The sequence below is a fragment of the Myotis nattereri genome (genome assembly GCF_964212035.1).
Source record: "Myotis nattereri genome assembly, chromosome: X".
Taxonomy (NCBI): Eukaryota; Metazoa; Chordata; class Mammalia; order Chiroptera; family Vespertilionidae; genus Myotis; species Myotis nattereri.
Window position 1 is genome coordinate 152358433 of NC_138078.1, and position 18834 is coordinate 152377266.

The window sequence follows — 18834 nt, forward strand, 5'->3', positions numbered from 1 at the left end:
TGTTTCTGAAATATTGCCCTTCAGTGTTTAGCTTAATTTTTTTGCATCGCTCTCTTTGGATTATCAAAGTATATGTCATCGCATGTTTATAATCTTGTGGCATTTCTTAGGCACCCTGCATGTGGGTGATGAAATCCGAGAAATCAATGGCATCAGTGTGGCTAACCAAACAGTGGAGCAGCTGCAGAAAATGCTCGTGAGTACATGCAGGTTTCTTTCTCTTCGTCTAAGGCTGACTTTCAGTTTGCTAGCGTTCTTGTGCACACAGAAACAAGGGGCCTTCTTTTGCAATCCGAGTATCGCTGGGACCACCAGCGTGTGCACTTGAACTTATGCATGTGCACTTGAATTTATGCAACATTCATGAAAACTGACAACTAGGAAAATGGTCACAAGCAACAGGCCCGTCCTGAACGGTGCGGGCTTTAGCTCTCTCCTCTCATCTTTATCTGCTGGTTTTTTTCTCGAGCAGCTGTTTAAAGCAGACCTTCCCAGCTGTGCGTAACTGAACCGGGTTCTCAGTGACCTCAGTCTGCTGACATCAGCAATGTCAAAGCCCTTTCCTGCGTGGCTGAGTCACAGCCAGCTGTGTGGGATTTCTCCACAGCACAGAGGGGAGGAAAGTTCTAGTAGATCAGGCCATTTCTATCCGTGCCCCCCAAAGTCTGTGTGTGGATCAGGGTTCGGGTTTTAAAAAGGAGGTGGCGGGCGTGGGCAGAATGGCGGGCCCTGGCGAGCAGACCTTCTTCCCACCACAGCGTAGTGAATATCTATTATGAATATTGATTAAGTACGAAATGCCTATTATGCATATTGATTAAGTGTGAAATAAGCACACAGGCTCACTCTAGTAAAAACCAAAGTCAAATCCTATATAATAAAGGCTAATATGCAAATCGACCGAACTGCAGGATGATCAGTCACTGTGACATGCACTGAGCACCAGGGAGCAGACGCTCAATGCAGGAGCTGCCCCCTGGTGGTCAGTGCGCCAGAAGCTGGGCTCATGGCTGGCGAGCACAGTAGTGGTGGCGGGAGCCTCTCCCGCCTCCCGGCAGTCGGACATCCCCCAAGGGCTCCCGGACTGTGAGAGGACACCACCCCGCCCCCCCCCCCCTGCATGAATTTCGTGCACCGGGCCTCTAGTTATGAAATCAAAAGCAAATTTTACGACATATAGCATCATGCTGGAGCCTACCAAACATAATTTTTCGGTATTTTTCGATTATCCAGTTCAGTTTCTATTCGCTTTTTTTAGTCTTTATTGTTGAAAGCATTACATATGTCCCCCTTTTCCCCACTGACCCTCTCCAGCCCACCCCCGCCTCCCCGGGCCCTCACCACCCCACCATCTGCCTCCATGGGCCATGCATCTATGCATACAAGGTCTTTGGTTGATCCCCCCCACCCACCCTCCCCACCTTCCCTCTGAGATCCCGTGCCACTTTGGAAAGACAGAGCACTTAGCGTGTTTTGTATTCATGTCTATGAAAGAGTCAGGGTCAGGGTCATGTTGCACAGAAAACACGGAGGAAGCTGCTCAAAACACGTGAGGACAAGGAAGCGAGGCAGCTTCCTTCGTGTTTTCTGTGCAACATGGCTTTGCTAAGAAAGCTGTCCTTTCTTCCTCCAGCGGGAAATGCGCGGGAGTATCACCTTCAAGATCGTGCCCAGTTACCGCACGCAGTCGTCGTCCTGTGAGGTAATGGCTTTCCCCGCCCGCCCCGCTCCCCTGGGTCCCTCCCTCCCTGTCTGCTCCTGGCTGAATGTCTGGCTTTCTGGGAAATGGTTTCTGCCTGTGCTGTTGATCACTGCACACCAATTTTGCAACCAAGATAACGGAACAGAGTAGGTCCCCTCCACCTACTCAGCCCTGCTTCCATGGGGACTTCAACTTGAACTTCCTGCAGGCCGGAGTGAAGCAAAACATAGAGCAGCTACAAATAACGGCGTAGCCTTAATACAGAGAAAGTGGGGTCTCTGAGGGAAGAAGGAATTGCGGTAACATTTCCAGGAAGTACAGTCACTCCCCTTGTTAAGAAATCACGCAGATAGTTCTTGTTCTTCTTTCCAAGAATCTGAGAGGCGGCTTCTCTCGGTGTCCAGATAGTCGGTCAGATCATGAGCCAGGTGTCGAGGGGCGTGAGGAGTGGCTAACTGGCGTTATTAGAGGGATGGAGGCTTTTGCAACCTGCCATGGAATCGTATAAATTTGGGATGTTAGGTGGTTCGTAAACACGTTTTCTAGAACAATACAACCCCAAGTTTCTTTCTCGCGCGAGGCTCGGCTGATAGAGATGGTCGCTGCTGCCTGTCTCGCTCAGTTTCGTGTTGGTGACTGAATGAGATCCCAAGGGCTCTTCTTTTTCTGTTTGGAAATGCAGAGTGGCATCGGGGCTGGCATCCTTCGGCCACTGCTCACCGGCTCCGGGGTTATTTTTGAGGCCTGTTCTCCCATGGGCATCTCCCACGGGTGTGCACAGCAACACGACGTACACTTCCCGGCGCCTCCTCTGTGGGCCTGGCAGGGACCAGGGCGGAACTCGTGTAGGAAATGGCATTTGTACTCGGGCAGCGTTGCAGGAGGAATGATCACGCTCCTCCCCTTCCCTAGCAAGACTGTCCGTTTCCCAGGACACATCTGAGGCCCCTGTGTCTCTGAACCTGTCGAAGAGACGCAGACGAATTGGTAGTTGGGTCAAGTGCGTGTTGAGCGAGCCATGGCGATGGGGGTTTCTGTTCATCTCAGGCCTTGAGCTCCTCTCGATGGCTTTTGACGGAACTTCACTGAACACTGTGTTTTCCCAGAAAATGCAGAAGTAGTCCCGCTCCGGGGTGTGTCGCAGGGAAAGAGATGATGTCACGCGTCCATTTCATGGGACGCATTTTGATCTTCTGAAATCCCAGGTGGTCCTGGCCATTTCTTCTCATGGAGGAAATGTAGGAAACACGATGGATTTCTGTCTTTTCTGGCTAACGAACCAGAAGGCAGTTATTAAGATCCCATAAGTTTCCCTTGTGTTTGTTACCTGCTTGAACTAGGTTTGGGATGGGCGAGTGTGACATGTGTACAGTCTACACTCTTACGGAAGAAGAGCCCCCTCGTACCTGCTTTCCTGCTCCCCTCCCAGCCCCAGCACAGCCTGTCTGACCTCCTGGCAGAATTCACGTCCCGGGTGGGACCTTCCCCAGCTGGGGCCATACTTCCCAATGGAAGGCTCTCTGGCCACCTGCCTCAGTATCCCCCTGGCCTCACCCCGGCCCTACTGCCTGGAGTCTCTGGGGTGGTACCTAGAGATCAGTCTGCTCACTAACGTTGGAGAAGGTTCATCTAAGGGATCCCATTATTTATTTTATTTTAGAAGATTCTATTCTTTTAATTGATTTCAGAGAGGAAGGGAGAGAGATGGAAACATCGATGATGAGAGAGAATCATAGACCGGCTGCCTCCTGCACACCCCACACTGGGGATCGAGCCCGCCACCTGGGCCTGTACTCTGACCAGGAATTGAACCGTGACCTCCTGGTTCATAGGTCGGTGCTCAACCACTGAGCCACGCTGGTCGGGCCAGAAGTTTTCTTTAAATCTTCGGGGGGGCGGGGGGGACACATGTCTTTTAAGCAGACATGCACATTTCAAAGGTTTCAGAGAACTCTACTAAACCAAAAATGTTGAAACACTTACTTCCCTTCCTCTCCTTGGTCTTCGCGTTAAAAGTGATTTGGACAATAAGGGAGTGGGGCCGGGGAAGGAGCATGAGTGCGTCGAATAGGACAAATATTATAAATAAGAATAAAGCACAGATATTCACTAGAGAGGAGACCTTTATTCTTTAGGTCATTGTAGCGGATTGATTCAAAGAATAATCTCTGAAAATGTTTGTCCTAGAAAGATCCCAAAGCGATTGCAACATGGGAAGTCTTTTTTTTTTTTACGTTAGTTTTACCTCAAATGGAGTCATTCAGTAATTTTTGACATTGAGGTACCAAAAAATTTTCTAAATACTTTGTAAACCTACTTTGTAATACAAAGTAGGCAGTTGGGGTCTTTAGCCCAATCATGTTATAGTAACGTTTGTCATTTCATAGCACTAGGTAGGGTTCTAACATGAAGCCACTCTCTGCGTCTCCTTTAAAGAAAGCGAAGGGTAGAGAGTGCTGGAGACAGGAGAGAAGTGGTTCATGAATGACACGGTCATCGCTTACAGCGTGTGACTAAACTGCAAAGTTTTTTTCTGATTTCTGTGAAATCACGCAAGTAAGTCAGTGCGGCATCTTCGCAGCTGAAACCTCAGAGGAAATGGTTGTCGGACTGTGGTTGTAACTGTTGATGTGAATATATCTGTCTCTGTGCTGGTGTTTGTTAATGAACCTTGTGTCTTATTTCAGAGAGATTCCCCCTCCACTTCCAGACAGTCCCCAGCTAATGGTCATAGCAGCACTAACAATTCTGTTTCGGTAAGAACTCGAGCTTCACACGGCCAAGTGTGACAATTCTGTTGGTGCCACCTGCCATGAGTGTTCTAGTTACATGTGTCCAGTGGCAATATGTCTACTACAGCCACAATGCAGTTCAGAACTCCTGGAAGATCTTTCTCAACATTTTCTTCTCCATAAAACCCCTCCCATTAGTTAAATTTGAAGACACGCAGTTCAACACTCCTTTGGTCACCCCCCAGATATTCCCGTGCCACCCCACTAGTCTTTATGACTTCGCTTAAACTTACGCAAAGGATGTAACTGGAAATTTGTTGAAATTTCGAAGTGTTTTTTAATCTGAGAAAGAGAAAGAAATGTACCGATTTTGCAGCGCAGGCATTTGGGTCTTAGGCTTGTAGTGGTCTATTCTGAGTGACGTCAGCGACATGCCTTTAGTTTCCGCTATCTAAGTTTATGAATTGGTGTGCCCTCTGTTTTTGTGGTACGTGCACATATTTTTGTGAATTACAAACCTTGCCTGGATATGAAAAGCAAAAGGAACTGGCTTCAATCTGCACTTAAGCCACGCTGTCATCACATCTTTAACACAAAGTACTTTATGTTTTGACTTGAACTTGGAATTTTATTTTTTTTCCCCAGAACTTTCCATTTTGATATATAAAAAGAACTGGTTTTAGTTTATTTGAACAAACGGAAGCACTTACAGGTGCAAGTATGCAATATTTGGGGGTAACAAAGTCTCCTCCGAGTTGCTGGTATTGCTGTTCAAAGTATTGGAAGCTCTGATAATGCAGCAGTATCGCTCTTTTCTGACTATTCATTTGCCCTTTAAAAATCTATCAGCTTTTTGCAAATAAAATAAAAATATATCAACTTTGTTATCGGGTAAAATTTTAAATAATTTCAACATCATCTCAAATGGAATGATATCATTAAGTAAAATTATGGACGAAAATTCCCTATGGCTTCTATTTTCAACTTCAAATAGGCTATAAAGGAATTCATTCTGACAGTGAACATTTAATACTTTTCAGATGGTGACAATCCATAGAGCCATCCGATTTTTCAAAATCTAAATGGTGGCAGTGACCAAGCTTAAAGAGCAACAACTCTTTTTGGTTGGGGTTGTTGTTGAAATAGGGCTGTTTCACTCGCTGTGGCTTTTGTGTTGAAGATGCTGAGTTGTTGCTTAGCAACACATTTCTCTCTGCTTCAACTTACCTGCTTTCTTCAGCTTGCTGCTAAATGGCTAATTTTTTTAATAATTCAACATTTCTGAGAAATGGAATAATGTGTATTATCTCTTTACAACTTAAATCTAGCTCATTTTTTTTTAACCATATTGTAACAGAACACACAAATGTCCTTGTACTCTTGAAAAGTAAATGAAAATTTTTCTCCTGGGTTGGCTCTATTCTACAGGACTTGCCATCAACTACCCAACCAAAAGGACGACAGGTGAATAGACATCCTCTCTAGAAACTTCTCTAAACTGAGCTGCTAATAGCCAATCCTTTATTAACCCTCTCCATTCCATAATGTCTGCATTTTGGACCATAACATTTGAGCATTGAGAGCTTGTACCATTTCATTTTAACACATTAAACATGACTAATTCGCTATAAAGATTTTCCCCTCACATCCTTGTAGCTACGATGGTTAGTGTCATTTCAACCTGATCACTGTGTCAGTGATTAAGAATTCAGCCATTTGGGGGTCTTACGGGCCTGGCTCTGGCTGGGGTGGGAAAAAATGTTACAGGTCACAAAATTTCTAAGATTGTAAGAATAACTCAAATGTACATCCTGGAGAACATTCTTTTTTAAAATATATATTTTATTGATTTTTTTACAGAGAGGAAGGGAGAGGGATAGAGAGAAACATCGATCAGCCGCCTCCTGCACACTCCCTACTGGGGATGTGCCCGAAACCAAGGTACATGCCCTTGACCGGAATCGAACCTGGGACCCTTGAGTCCAAAGGCTGACGCTCTATCCACTGAGCCACACTGGCGAGGGCTGAACATTCTTAAGTAATAATTTTATGAAATTTGAAGTCCTTTTAGTATCTGTATTTGCATGAATATTTCTCAGCGGCATTGACAATGAAGAGTAAGGACATACACATCTGGCATTGAGGCCTCGCGCAACATGAAACCTTGAGGGCTGCCAGCCACAGCAGTAACTTTCAGTTCCTCCCAAGGATGGCTTTTAGGTGCAAATGCAGAGATTTGCTAATTTTATAGGCGGGGTTTCTGCAAAGAAACTTACAGGAAACAATTATGCAATCGTTCCAAAGCCTTCAGGTCGGCTTTACAGTGACTTAGACATTAATATTCAAATTTAATTTCAAGAGATAGAATCTTTATGGGCTTTTTCTTGAAATGCGGTCTTAAAACATAATCAGGTGTAGAGTTCAGATTGGCGTGAATTAGCATCTGACGGAATTCGCCCACAGTTTAGCATTAGGACTCAGTAAGCTATACAGTGCGCCCCATACCTTAAAGCAGCGGTTCTCCACCTTCCTCATGCCGCGCCCCTTTAATACAGGTCCTCATGTTGTGGTGACCCCCAATTTCATTGTGACACATGGAACATAATTAAGGCATAGTGATTCATCACAAACACAATCTGTCCCCCTTAGGGGGACACATGTAATTATATGTGTTTTCCGATGGTCTTAGGTGACCCCTGTGAAAGGGTCGTTCGACCTCTAAGGGGTCGCGACCCACAGCCTGGAACTCTGCTCATTTCTAGCATCACGTTGGCAAAGCTAGGATTCACACTCACTTGTCTTCTCTAAGAAGAGTAAAATACAAATATGAAGCCAACACCCTTTTTTAAATATATTTTTATTGATTTCAGAGAGGAAGGGAGAGGGAGAGAGAGAGAGAAACATCAATGATGAGAGAGAATCACTGATCAGCTGCCTCCTGCACGCCCCCTGCTGAAGATGGAGCCCGCAACCCGGGCATGTGCCCTTGACCGAGAATCAGTCCGTGACCTCCTGGTTCCTAGGTCGACGCTCAACCACTGAGCCACATGGCCGGGCCCTACATCCTTTTTCCAAACTAAAACTATTTTTAAATGCTTCTTTAAATGGTTTGAATCACATTTCAGTTCATCAGCTGCGTGCCCACACACTGCCGGTCGCCCTGTAGGCATTTCAGGGCAAGGTGCCAAGGCAGCGTTCTTGCTAGTTTCATGCCACGTGCTGCTTCCTGGTTAAAACCTACCCTGAATGATTGTGTTGGTGGCTTCATGGCTGCCACGTCATCACGACAACTTATCCATCACACCCACGAGACCTCATGCCGATTTTTAAATGGAAAGCATCCGTCTCTATCATCACAGGCCTATTAGGTCTTTAGTTGTAATAAACAGTTATCTTAAGTGCTCCCCCCAAGTAAACACAGCGAAGATTTAAAGCTGTGCCCATCCGAAGTGGTCCATCGTGTGTCGTGGTAGCGGGTCTTTGTGTTGTATTTCCACGCATCCTTTTCGTCTCGCCATCCAGTGTCCCGTTGGTATCGGGGGGTGTTGGGATGTGCTTGTTGGGGGCGCGCTGCGGGCTCCGCGCCGCCCCGGCCTTCGTGCTCACGCGCTCCTGTCCCGTAGATCTATGTGAGAGCACAGTTTGAATATGACCCCGCCAAGGACGACCTCATTCCCTGCAAGGAGGCTGGCATCCGGTTCCGCGTGGGTGACATCATCCAGATCATCAGCAAGGACGATCACAATTGGTGGCAAGGCAAACTGGAAAACTCCAAGAACGGGACTGCGGGTCTCATTCCTTCCCCTGAGCTTCAGGAATGGTACGTTCTTTCTCCTTCTGTTTTGTTTCGTCACAGAAAACGAAGCCCTGCCTGTCCGTTTTTCCACTTGGATATGATTGCTTTCTAGTGGCAACCCTGATCTATTCCTTGCTCTACTAGCCACACACAATTCAAGTTCGGCATTCCAGAATGCTACATCCTCGGCATCTAGTGCGCTCCTACGCATCCAGTCAGATCTTCGTGTTACAGAAAGGCGAGGAGGGGCTAGGGCAGGGGTGGGGAACGTCTGGCCCGCGAAATCCTTTGGTCTGGCCCTGCCAGGGCATTAGGGGTGAGTTAATTAAATGCTTGACCCAATAGAGCAGGCAAATTTTTAAGTTGGTAATTTTGTATGGCCCGAGAATGATGTTATAAATATCCAGATGGCCCTGGGCAGAAAAAAGGTTCCCCACCCCTGCTCTAGAGAGGTTGAGTGGACAGCCTCGGGTCCCTGTCACATCGTGGTCTGTTAGCAGAGCCCTCCACGCCTGTATGCTGCTTCAGTCCTGTTAGAATTGCAGTTTGTTGTTGTTGTTGTTTACTTAGGAGTAGGATATTCTCTTTTTTAAAATAGATTTTTATTGATTTCAGAGAGGAAGGAAGCGGGAGATAGATAGAAACATCAGTGATGAGTTTGATGGGCTGCCTCCTGCACACCCCCGACTGGGGACTGAGCCCACAACCCAGGCATATGCCCTTGACCGGAATCGAACCCGTGACCCTTCAGTCCACAGGTCAACGCTCTATCCACTGAGCCAAACCGGCTAGGGCAGAATTGCAGTTTTCTAATGTCCCTCTCCTTGTCCCTCCACATGCTGTCACCACCCCTATTCCACTCCACCACCAGCGAAACACTCAAGTGCCCCGATTCAGTGTCACTCAGGGTGTTTGAAGATAAAATGTGTTTCACACGCAGCCAGCGTGGCTCAGTGGTTGAGCATGGACCTATGAACCAGGAGGTCACAGTTTGATTCCCAGCCAGGGCACAGGCCCGGGTTGTGGGCTTGATCCCCAGTGTGGGGCGTGCAGGAGGCAGCCGGTCCATGATTCTCAAACACTTTGGTCTTTACCTTGCAAGGTCTTTAAATGTATGTCTGTTAGGAAGCTGGAGCTTTGAAAGCAGGTTAAAGTCAGACAGTTTTTCGGGGGGCGGGGTGGTATATTTTTATTGGTTTCAGAGAGGAAGGGAGATGGAGAGAGAGACAGAAACATCAATGATGAGAGACAATCATGGACTGGCTGCCTCCTGTACTCCCCCCAACAGGGGATCAAGCCTAGGCATGTGCCCTCGACTAGAATCGAACCCAGCACCCTCCCCCCCCCCAAGTCCACAGGCCAACGCTGTCCACCGAGTCAAACTGGCCAGGGCATCAGACAGTTTTTAGACCCTACTTTTAACTGAGAGAAGGAGTCACAGGTTACTATATATCCTGGTAAAGTCTGTTTCTGCTGTTATTGTTAAAATTGGCTTAGCTGAACTACTATTTTAAGAATGTTGGAGGTTTTACTTTTGTCAGTCCTTTGACAATCTATCAGAAGTCTAGTGCCAAAGAGATAGATATGACTGAGCTTTGTTCCTTGTGACAAAAAAGAAGCAGTAGGCATTGTGTCAGTTCCTCCCACAATACGTGGACCTAGCTGAGGGAGACGGAGGGCATTGAACGCATGGCTATTTATAGCTCCTCCCCACACTTTGTCTCACTAATTAAAGGAATTTCTCCATTAATCACTTTCGTTTGATTGCCTCTTTTAGTTATCCATGCTCCCCCCAAATATTCTTACATCTAGAATGTTCGAGCCATCCTTTCACACGAGGGGCTGTGGGCCCAGGGAGAGGACGCGGCAGCCTTCCACTTGGCATTGTCTTTCACTTTGACCTTCAAGAAACAGCTTAAGCGTTAGCAGGAGTCATTTTTTAAAATATATTTGATACTCTGGCTTCTCTTCAGATCGCATAAATCTTTTGCCTTTTAAAATATGTTTTATTGATTTCAGAGAGGATGGGAGAGGAGAGAGAGATAAAAACATCCATGATGAGAGAGAGAGCCATGGATCGGCTGCCTCCTGCACAGCCCCTCCTGGGGATCGAGCCCGCCACCCGGGCCTGTGCCCTGACCGGGAATCGAACCGTGACCTCCTGGTTCATAGGTCGATGCTCAACCACTGAGCCACGCCGACCATGCATAGGAAATGTCTTCTGGAATGTTAACCATATATCATGAGCATTTGCTGAGAATAATTATGTAGATTCCAGGCCTCTTCTGCCCATTCAGATCATTTGTATAAATCATGCTTCATCGATGCCCAGAGCTCCAGGCGCTCTGGGGCAATGCTGAGAGGGGCAGTGGGAAAAGCCATTTAGCTTCCTGTTCCCTGTTCGCCGGGCTGGGTTATTTGAACCGGAGCTGCTGAGTGAAAAGAAAAGTGCTGTAGAAAATAGGCTTCTGGAAATTACCTTGAAAGCACTGAGTCTGTTAGCGAAAACGTCTCTGCCGGGGGACCAAGGTTAAGACCAAGGCCCGTCCAGCGAGGGGAGGCTGTTAGGGGCCCTTTCCCACAGTTAGGACTGCAGAAGGAGGACAGAAATCATGGCCGGAGGTGCGTTTGGAATGGGTTCCCACATAGGGACACGTAGCCTGGAACAATGAGGGCAACACCAGCCATGCACTTGATCTGAGCTCTCCCCTCCGCTAATCATTCCAAATATCGGTGAGAAACGAAAGGATCGCCCAGCCGGTGTGGCTCAGTGGTTGAGGGTCAACCCATGAACCAGGAGGTCACGGTTCAATTCCCAGTCGGGCCACATGCCGGGGTTGTGGGCTCAATACCCAGTAGGGCACGTGCAGGAGGCAGCCAATCAAGGATTCTCTTTCATCATGGATGTTTCTCTCTCTCTCTCCCCGACTCTCCCTTCCTCTCTGAAATCAATAAAAATATATATTTTTAAAAGGAATGAACTATTAATACACAAAATAATATGGATGAAACTCAAAATCATTATATTTCCAGACAAAAGAAAAAAAGAGAGAACGAACTGTAGGATTCCATTCTATATGATGAAATTGCAGACAATGCAAAGCTGATCTGTAGCCACAGTGGTTTCCTGGGGTTTCAGAAGAGCATAAGGGAACTGCTGGAGTGATAACATGTTTGGTGTGTTCTTTGAAAGATTCCATGAGTTCGTACATGGAAATTGCCCAGAAAGGCACCTAACACTAAATCAGTCAAACGAGACCTGTATCAACTCAGCATCCCGTGCTCTTTCCACCGCATGTCATGACCATGGGTGTAGGCTTTTCATGTGTTATCCGTTACTATGTGCTCAAGGAACACGATGTCATGTTATGATGAGCCGGTGTTCTTCAGACCTTTCTAGGACATTGCCATGAAAGCCAAAGAACAGGCTTTATCTGAAAAATTAGTGAGGAGTACGTTCATGCAGTGATTTTTCTTTTTTTCTTTTTTTTTTTCTTAACAATGACATTTTATTGCTTAAAGTATTACAAAGGGTATTACATATGTGTCCATTTTATCCCCCCGCCCTAGACAGTCCCCTAGCCTCCCCTACCCCCCAGTGTCTTATGTCCATTGGTTATGCTTATATGCAAATCAGTGATTTTCCTCTTTGGTCAACACCAAACCAGACATGCGTTCTTTCCCTCTCTCTCTCTCCTGGTCCGCTAGGCGAGTGGCTTGCATCGCCATGGAGAAGACCAAACAGGAGCAGCAGGCCAGCTGCACTTGGTTTGGCAAGAAGAAGAAGCAGTACAAGGACAAGTACTTGGCCAAGCACAACGCAGGTACGGACACGCCCGGCTGTCGCTGCGGCCGGCTCCACACCGCAGGGCCCGACACAGGTCACTTGTCCTTCAGGCTTCAGAGTTCCCTGTCCCCAAGCTCCAGCATGTGAGCGCTTCATCAGCTGGCAAAACCGTTCAAGAACCCCTGCCTTCCCATATGATGTGGGTTGGTTGCCAGATATATTGCAGAACTCAACTTCGTAGGAAGAAAGCGTTATTTGGCAATAGCAGGCTCCGGAACAGCAAGAACCCAGTACATGAAGTCCTCCCCTGAGAAATGCGAGCTTGGGAGACTGCTGAGCCGCCAGGACTCTGGCCTCCTTGCTGAGATTGGTCTTGAGCAAATGCCCTTGCTCCTGGCTCCTCTCCGGCCCTTGGACTTGGCCCCGGGGCACATTTCAAAGGGCAGAGGCGCACTCTTAACAGAGAGCTGGGCTGCCGATGGTTGGGTAATCGGTTTGAAAGGGCACGAGTGACATCGGATACTAAATTGGTTTAGTCTGGTTCTGTGGCTACTCTTCTCCCCTCACTGGTATTTCCTTGGCTCCTAAAAGACCAAGAGCATTACCTTGCCCTTCCCTTCATGGTATGCTTGCCTTTCTGGAAGCTTGCCTTTCTTAAGACAAAAGGCTCACTTGTTTGCCAATAACTGAAATGAACCCCCAAAAGGCATGACCTGTCATTGCAGTAGGACTCCCGAGGGCTCACTGAAGTTAAAGAAAGTGTGTGGTGATCTAAGAGAGGCATGAGATTAGTTCCCAGGGTTTCAGAAATAACTCCCAAATCAAACGTGGCCAAAAAAATCAAGTGAACACAGTCACGCATGCCCGTTGACAGGTCAGTGTTTCCGACCAATAGGAAAGCCTTTCTCTCTGCAGACTGTTCGAGTGATGGTGTTAGCATCCATTAGAAAAAGTGCTTGAGAAACTCGCAAGGGTTCGTTTGTGGTTCAGAGAGTAAAAGGAAGCATGTTGAAGTCCTACGTCATGTGGAATAGATGCGAGTGGCCACATTTTATGTCCAACAAATAGGCTGCTAATGGGTTTTTGGTTTTATAAAGAGAGACTTAAAGCAGATTCGTTAGGCGTGACCCCTGTGGCTCCTCATGGTAAATGCTCAGGTGGTACAATGTGAGGAAAGTCACTGCCGTATCAGCAGAATGTTATTTCCCACAAAATGTCAGTGGTTGTTGCCAAGCCTCTGTAGTCTCCTTATTTCCATCAGCTTCTAACAGGCTCACAAATTATTTATATATGTGTGTGTGTGTACATATGTAGAGCAGTGGCTCTCAACCTTCTGGCCCTTTAAATACAGCTCCTCATGTTGTAACCCAACCATACAATTATTTTCGTTGCTACTTCATCACTGTCATGTTGCTACTGTGATGAATCGTCATGTAAATATCTGATATGCAGGGTGGTCTTAGGCGACCCCTGTGACAGGGTCGTTCCACTGCCAAAGGGGTCGCGACCCACAGGTTGAGAACCGCTGATGTAGAGGTGTATATATATCCTTGTGTGATTTTTATAATAATTTTAAATGCTACAGATAGATAGATGACATTAAAATTCATTTAAACCTAGGAAAGCAAAGAAGTGGCTGCTTAAGGCTCTCAGTTCATCGCTGGCTGTACATTCTACTACAGTGGGGCCTTGACTTACGAGTGTCCCGACTAACGAGTTTTTTGAGATACCAGCTGTCTCTCGGCCGATTTTTTGCATTGAGTTGATAGAGTAATTTGAGTTAACGAGCTCGGTCTCGGAACAAATTAAACTCGTAAGTCAAGGCCCCACTGTAATAGCACGTGACAGGAGCGCGCCATTGGCCCATCTCCCCTCATTCAGCTCTGAGGACAAATACAAAGTCAATTGATGGAAAAACTAGAACCTCTACATGCTGAGCAAGAATCCGCTGCCTCGTTCACTTCAGCATTTTGCCTTCTCCCCTGTTCCCCTGCTTTGTCACCTGGGCCACCCTGGCCTCCCATCTGCCTGTACTGATGCATCGTAGGCGATGCTCAGCGGCACTGCAAACATGCCCGTCAGCTGACCAGGCAGCCGGAGCTGGGCCCAGAAGTCCGCACACCCGAGTCATTGCAGCTCGAAGACCACGTGGCTCCTGTGGCCTCCAAACAGCGGACTCTCCCATCACATTGGCCAGTCGGGGCACCATTTCTAATTCTGAAATCGGTGGGTCTCGGGCTCCTTCTCCACCAGGCCTGGCGAATGGGTATCATTTCGTGAAGCCAAGGCCTCCTTCTCGGTCCCAGGTCTCAGGCTTTCGCGCTGGGAACCTGCCCATCAAGTGTGAAGGCTCTCGCCCTTGATAAAGAAGGCGGGGGCCTCGTAGGGATAGGACAGATGGCTTTTTCTCTTTGACCTCCTACCTCCGAGCCAAAACCGAGGGCTAAGTTCTTGTAAACTTGGAACTAAGAAGGTGGGGGACCCACCGCCATCGCTTTCTTGTTCTCTTCAGCTTCTTCCCACGCAGTGGTCTTCTGGGCCCCGGGGCCTTCCTCCTCATGTCCCCTCCTCTTCCCCGATGGCCTCTGTCACTGCGAATGAGATGCTGCTTTGAGCCCTTGGCTGGCCGGTCTGAGCCTCTTATAAGGTCCTGACAGAGCCTCTCAGGTTTCTCTGTAGAACTGGTATTTCAGGCTCGTTTGTCATTGTCTAGTCAGACAGTCATTGTCAGGGTGCCCTTCCCCCGCAAAGTCATCACTCCTGAGTCGCCCAGAAGCTTTCCTGGTCGGCTTTCCTGGCCTTGCTCTCACCATCTCCTCAGGGTCCTTCCTCTTCACCAACCAACACTTCCATGTGGCTCATTCAAAAGTGCAGACGAACCATTTGCTTCATGATCATCTTGACTCTTGACAAGAGGTGAAGGCAGAAAAGGAAGCCAGACATTGTGTCAGCTGTTCTGCTTTTAGCTCTGATGAAAGTTCATCCTAACCTGCAGCATGGCCTGTATACAGGATTGCTCTAAGGGAGAGAAACAGCCCTGGCCAGTGTGGCTCACTGGATAGAGCACCTGCCTGCGGACCAGAGGGTCCTGGGTTCGATTCCAGTCAAGGGCACATACTTCAGTTACAGGCTCCTCCCCGGCCCGGGCCCTAGTCAGGGCACGTGCAGGAGGCAACCACTCAATCTGTTTCTCTCACATCAATGTTTCTGTCTTTCTCTCTCTTCCACTCTCTCTAAAAATCAATGGAAAATGTCCTCAGGTGAGGATTAACAAAAAAGAGAGAGAGCAACAAATACAGATGACCTCCATCAGTAAGGTGGATATTTTGAGAACTTGAAATATCCTGTTCTTTAGTACCAAGAACTAGCTAACTGGGCTCATGGGTCACAAACCAAACTATGTTTCTGAAGGATTTTGGGGACTTTTTCCGAAGTTGATTGTAAAACACAGTAGGGCATCTTCTCATAAAGCTCAGTCAAATAAAACAAGGGCCACATGTTTTTCCTGCTTCAAATATTGGAGAACTCAGCATATATTGGTGGCAAGATCCAAACCTTACCATCATCCTGAAGTTGTTTATATTTTTAGTAAAAATGAGGAATGGGAACTATGTCAACATCTGGAACTGATAGGAATGGTAACACTAGAATTAATTCTTTCCATTTCTGTTCCTGGGAGAGTTCACATGTCTAATTAAAGCAGACTTCTCTGCAAACTGTGTTGCCTACACCTCACATTATAAAGTGGCAGCCTATTCACTGAATATGACCTATAAATAAGTTTTATTTTCCACATACACTCACGGCGTTTAAAATAATAGCTATCACCCATCTAGTGCGGCTCAGTTCTTGAGCATCGACCTAGGAACCAGGAGGTCAGGGTTCGATTCCCAATCAGGGCATATGCCCAGGTTTCGGGCTCCATCCCCAGTCGGGGGCATGCAGGAGGCAGCTGATCCATGATTCTCTCTCATCATTGATGTTTCTCTCTCGCTCCCTCTCCCTTCCTCTCTGACATCAATAGAAATATACTTTAAAAATAATAATAACAGTTATCACAGTTGAAAATCAGGCCCAGAAGACCAAGAAGAACAGAGAATATAGTAATACAAGGCCTGCTTTCTTCCTTCACGGCTCTAGGCTCTTGGTGTCCCTGTTGAATGGGGCACTCATTCTCTAGACGCTCTCTCTAGGGCCATTGTCCCCACCACTGCATTCCTGCACCCGGCCCACTCATGTCAACACACCAGCTGCCGGGTCACCGCAGGCACGAGAGCGCGCGCTCAGCCCAGTGTCCCTCGTGTGCTGTCTTCTCTAACGGAAGGATTTGTACAGTATTTGAAGACCCTTCTAGCTTTTCCAAGCAGAGACAAGGAATCGGTGCTAAAGGCTTATTTATGAAGAAGATTCTACCGGAAAGGGGTTACCTAAATACTTGACAGTGGCATGGATATTGAGTGGCTTCCCAGGAGGTCAAGATCACGTGAGCCAACTGCGCCAGACAGTATTTCTGAAGCCTTGGGGATAGATGTGACCATGGTGTACAGTGTTCGCAGCAAGCCCGTCTTCTGCGATGCGGCCAAGTTTGCAGCCACATGAACTTGATGGGGAAGATTGTCATGCTGCTGGGGCAGTGGTCGGCAAACCGGCTCGCGAGCCACAGGCAGCTCTTTGGCCCCCTGAGTGTGGCTCTTCCACAAAATACCACGTGCGGGCGCGTACATACAGTGCGATTGAAACTTCATGGCCCATGCGCAGAAGTCGGGATTTTGTAGAAGAGCCACACTCAAGGGGCCAAAGAGCCGCATGTGGCTCGCGAGCCGCAGTTTGCCGACCACTGTGCTGGGGGAACCGCAGTCCTGAGGCCTTGAGGCTCCTCGTCCTGGGACTTCCGAAATCAGTTGCAGATCCCGTTACTCATGTAAACTTCGAAAAAATATTCCCTCATTCATTTTTTCAACATTAGAGCCCTGAGCAGAGGTATTTAAATCTCCTGAGACCCTATTTACATCTGGATGAACATAGAGGATTTCATCGGCGTGCTTAAATTAAGCTTCATGCCACAGATTCGTACTGCCGAAAAAGCTATAACTTTTTTCTTGACTACAGAGGACGCTAAAGGCAACAAAAAGTGGCCCAAAATCTCACTGCCCTGCCTGTGGACGTTTTTCTCTTTAAACAAGAAAAGTGATAGGCACAGGTGATTAGAGTGGCAAACAGTACAGAAAGGCCCGAAATGCAAACCCAGGAAGGCTGCTTGTAACTACCACCAGACAAAATCTCCACGCGTCTGCTCGCGTGTGAAAGCCGCTGGCTTTGAGAGAAGGGTGTTGCTGAATTTGTATTAAATGGGTTTGTTTCTTAATGTGATTGATTTGCCTCGTGTTGAGAATATTGCATGATAAAGTTTCTTTTGTGCATATACTTTTATTTTACTAATATATTAAAGCCATATTTCAATGACCCCTGTCCATTTTTCATGCTGTCTTACTCCCAATGGCCTCTGCATGTAAGTAACTGTTGGGTGACTATGCCTCTTTGTTTTTGATGGTTTCCTTTCATGACGCCCTCTTATTTAATCAGCAAGCATCTTAAAGCCTGTAAAAGTCCAATCTCTATGTGTTCTCCTTCTATCTTTTGTGCGTCTTCTTTTCCAATATTGTTTTTGATTGTTTTGCAATCCTCTGGCCACGTGTTGATTTGATTCTGAGCAGAGTAACCTCCTCATGCTACCCATTTAAGGTTAAGATATCGATGTGTAACACCCCAGTTCATTTGTTTGTGGTGTCCATGGTGACTCTAACTCGTTCTTGTGTGTTTTGGAAAATGACGGGTCTTGTTTCAGTAGGATTGGAGTTAGGCTCTGTAGAGGGGAAGTGGTGTACCCACCATTCAGAAAGCTGTGTCATTATCACCTTGCTCTTCTGTGAGAGGTTTGATATTTTGTCTATTAAAGTCTGCCAGCTGGTTGATGCGCCTCTTCCACTAGCGCACGTTTCCTGGATGGAAATGCCACCCAGAGGGCAGTAGGGAGAAAAAGCAGTGTCATCAGCACTCCTGGTTTTAAATATTTTGGTGACTCTCGTCACCCTGTCACCACCGCAGAGAGCCTCGCGTTCATTTCGATTTTGCAAGGCTGTCATTCAGACGCAGAAAGCACTTCTTGGGTTTTAGCCGTTGCTAGAGCATTTGCTTGAAAGATTTTCAGTCAGCCTTCATGCAGCGGTTCTCAGCCTTCCTAATGCCACGACCCTTTAATACAGGTCCTCATGTTGTGGTGACCCCCAATTTCATTGTGACACATTGAACACAATTAAAGCCTAGTGATTCATCACAAACACAATATGGAATTATAGATGTGTTTTCCGATGGTCTTAGGCGACCCACAGGTTGAGAACCGCTGCTTTATGGAACCAAGTTCTCAAAAGAAAACAAACGCAGAAATACCCATTAACATGCACTAACCCTGTTTTAGCATATTGCATTTCTTTCTTTTCATATTTTGGGAATGACACTTTTGTTTGTTTGTTTGTTTGTTTGTTTGTTTGTTTCTGATCTGTTGCATTCCAGAGTAGCCTACTTTGCATTTTACGGTTCTTTGCTACTGGGAAGATCACAAACAGTTAAGGACTGAGCTGATATTCAAAGGCATTTGGCCATTTTGTCGCAGGGCCTAGAAGCTTCTCTTAACGATTGACTGAAACACCCTCGATTCTTTATTACACAGGGAATCCATTTTATTGAGTTTCCCTCCAGCCCTCTAAAATCCATAGCACATTCCGTATCCCTGAAAGAGGAAATTGCCATGTGCCTGACC

General features: G+C 47.0%; 1 protein-coding gene across 8 annotated transcripts in view; it reads left to right on the top strand.

Moving 5' to 3' along the window:
- Nucleotides 1-18834, top strand: part of CASK (calcium/calmodulin dependent serine protein kinase) — a gene marked incomplete at its 5' end in the record, with an annotated part of 281999 nt that overhangs the window by 247049 nt on the left and 16116 nt on the right. For 5 of the 8 annotated variants that reach the window (XM_081081818.1, XM_081081814.1, XM_081081815.1 and 2 more), the window contains 6 exons: nucleotides 111-196; nucleotides 1634-1702; nucleotides 4390-4458; nucleotides 5863-5898; nucleotides 8058-8254; nucleotides 11939-12054. In XM_081081818.1, coding sequence (XP_080937944.1) covers nucleotides 111-196; nucleotides 1634-1702; nucleotides 4390-4458; nucleotides 5863-5898; nucleotides 8058-8254; nucleotides 11939-12054 — 573 coding nt within the window. The remainder of the gene's footprint in view (nucleotides 1-110; nucleotides 197-1633; nucleotides 1703-4389; nucleotides 4459-5862; nucleotides 5899-8057; nucleotides 8255-11938; nucleotides 12055-18834) is intronic. The other 3 variants (XM_081081820.1, XM_081081819.1, XM_081081821.1) reach the window with 2 other exon arrangements.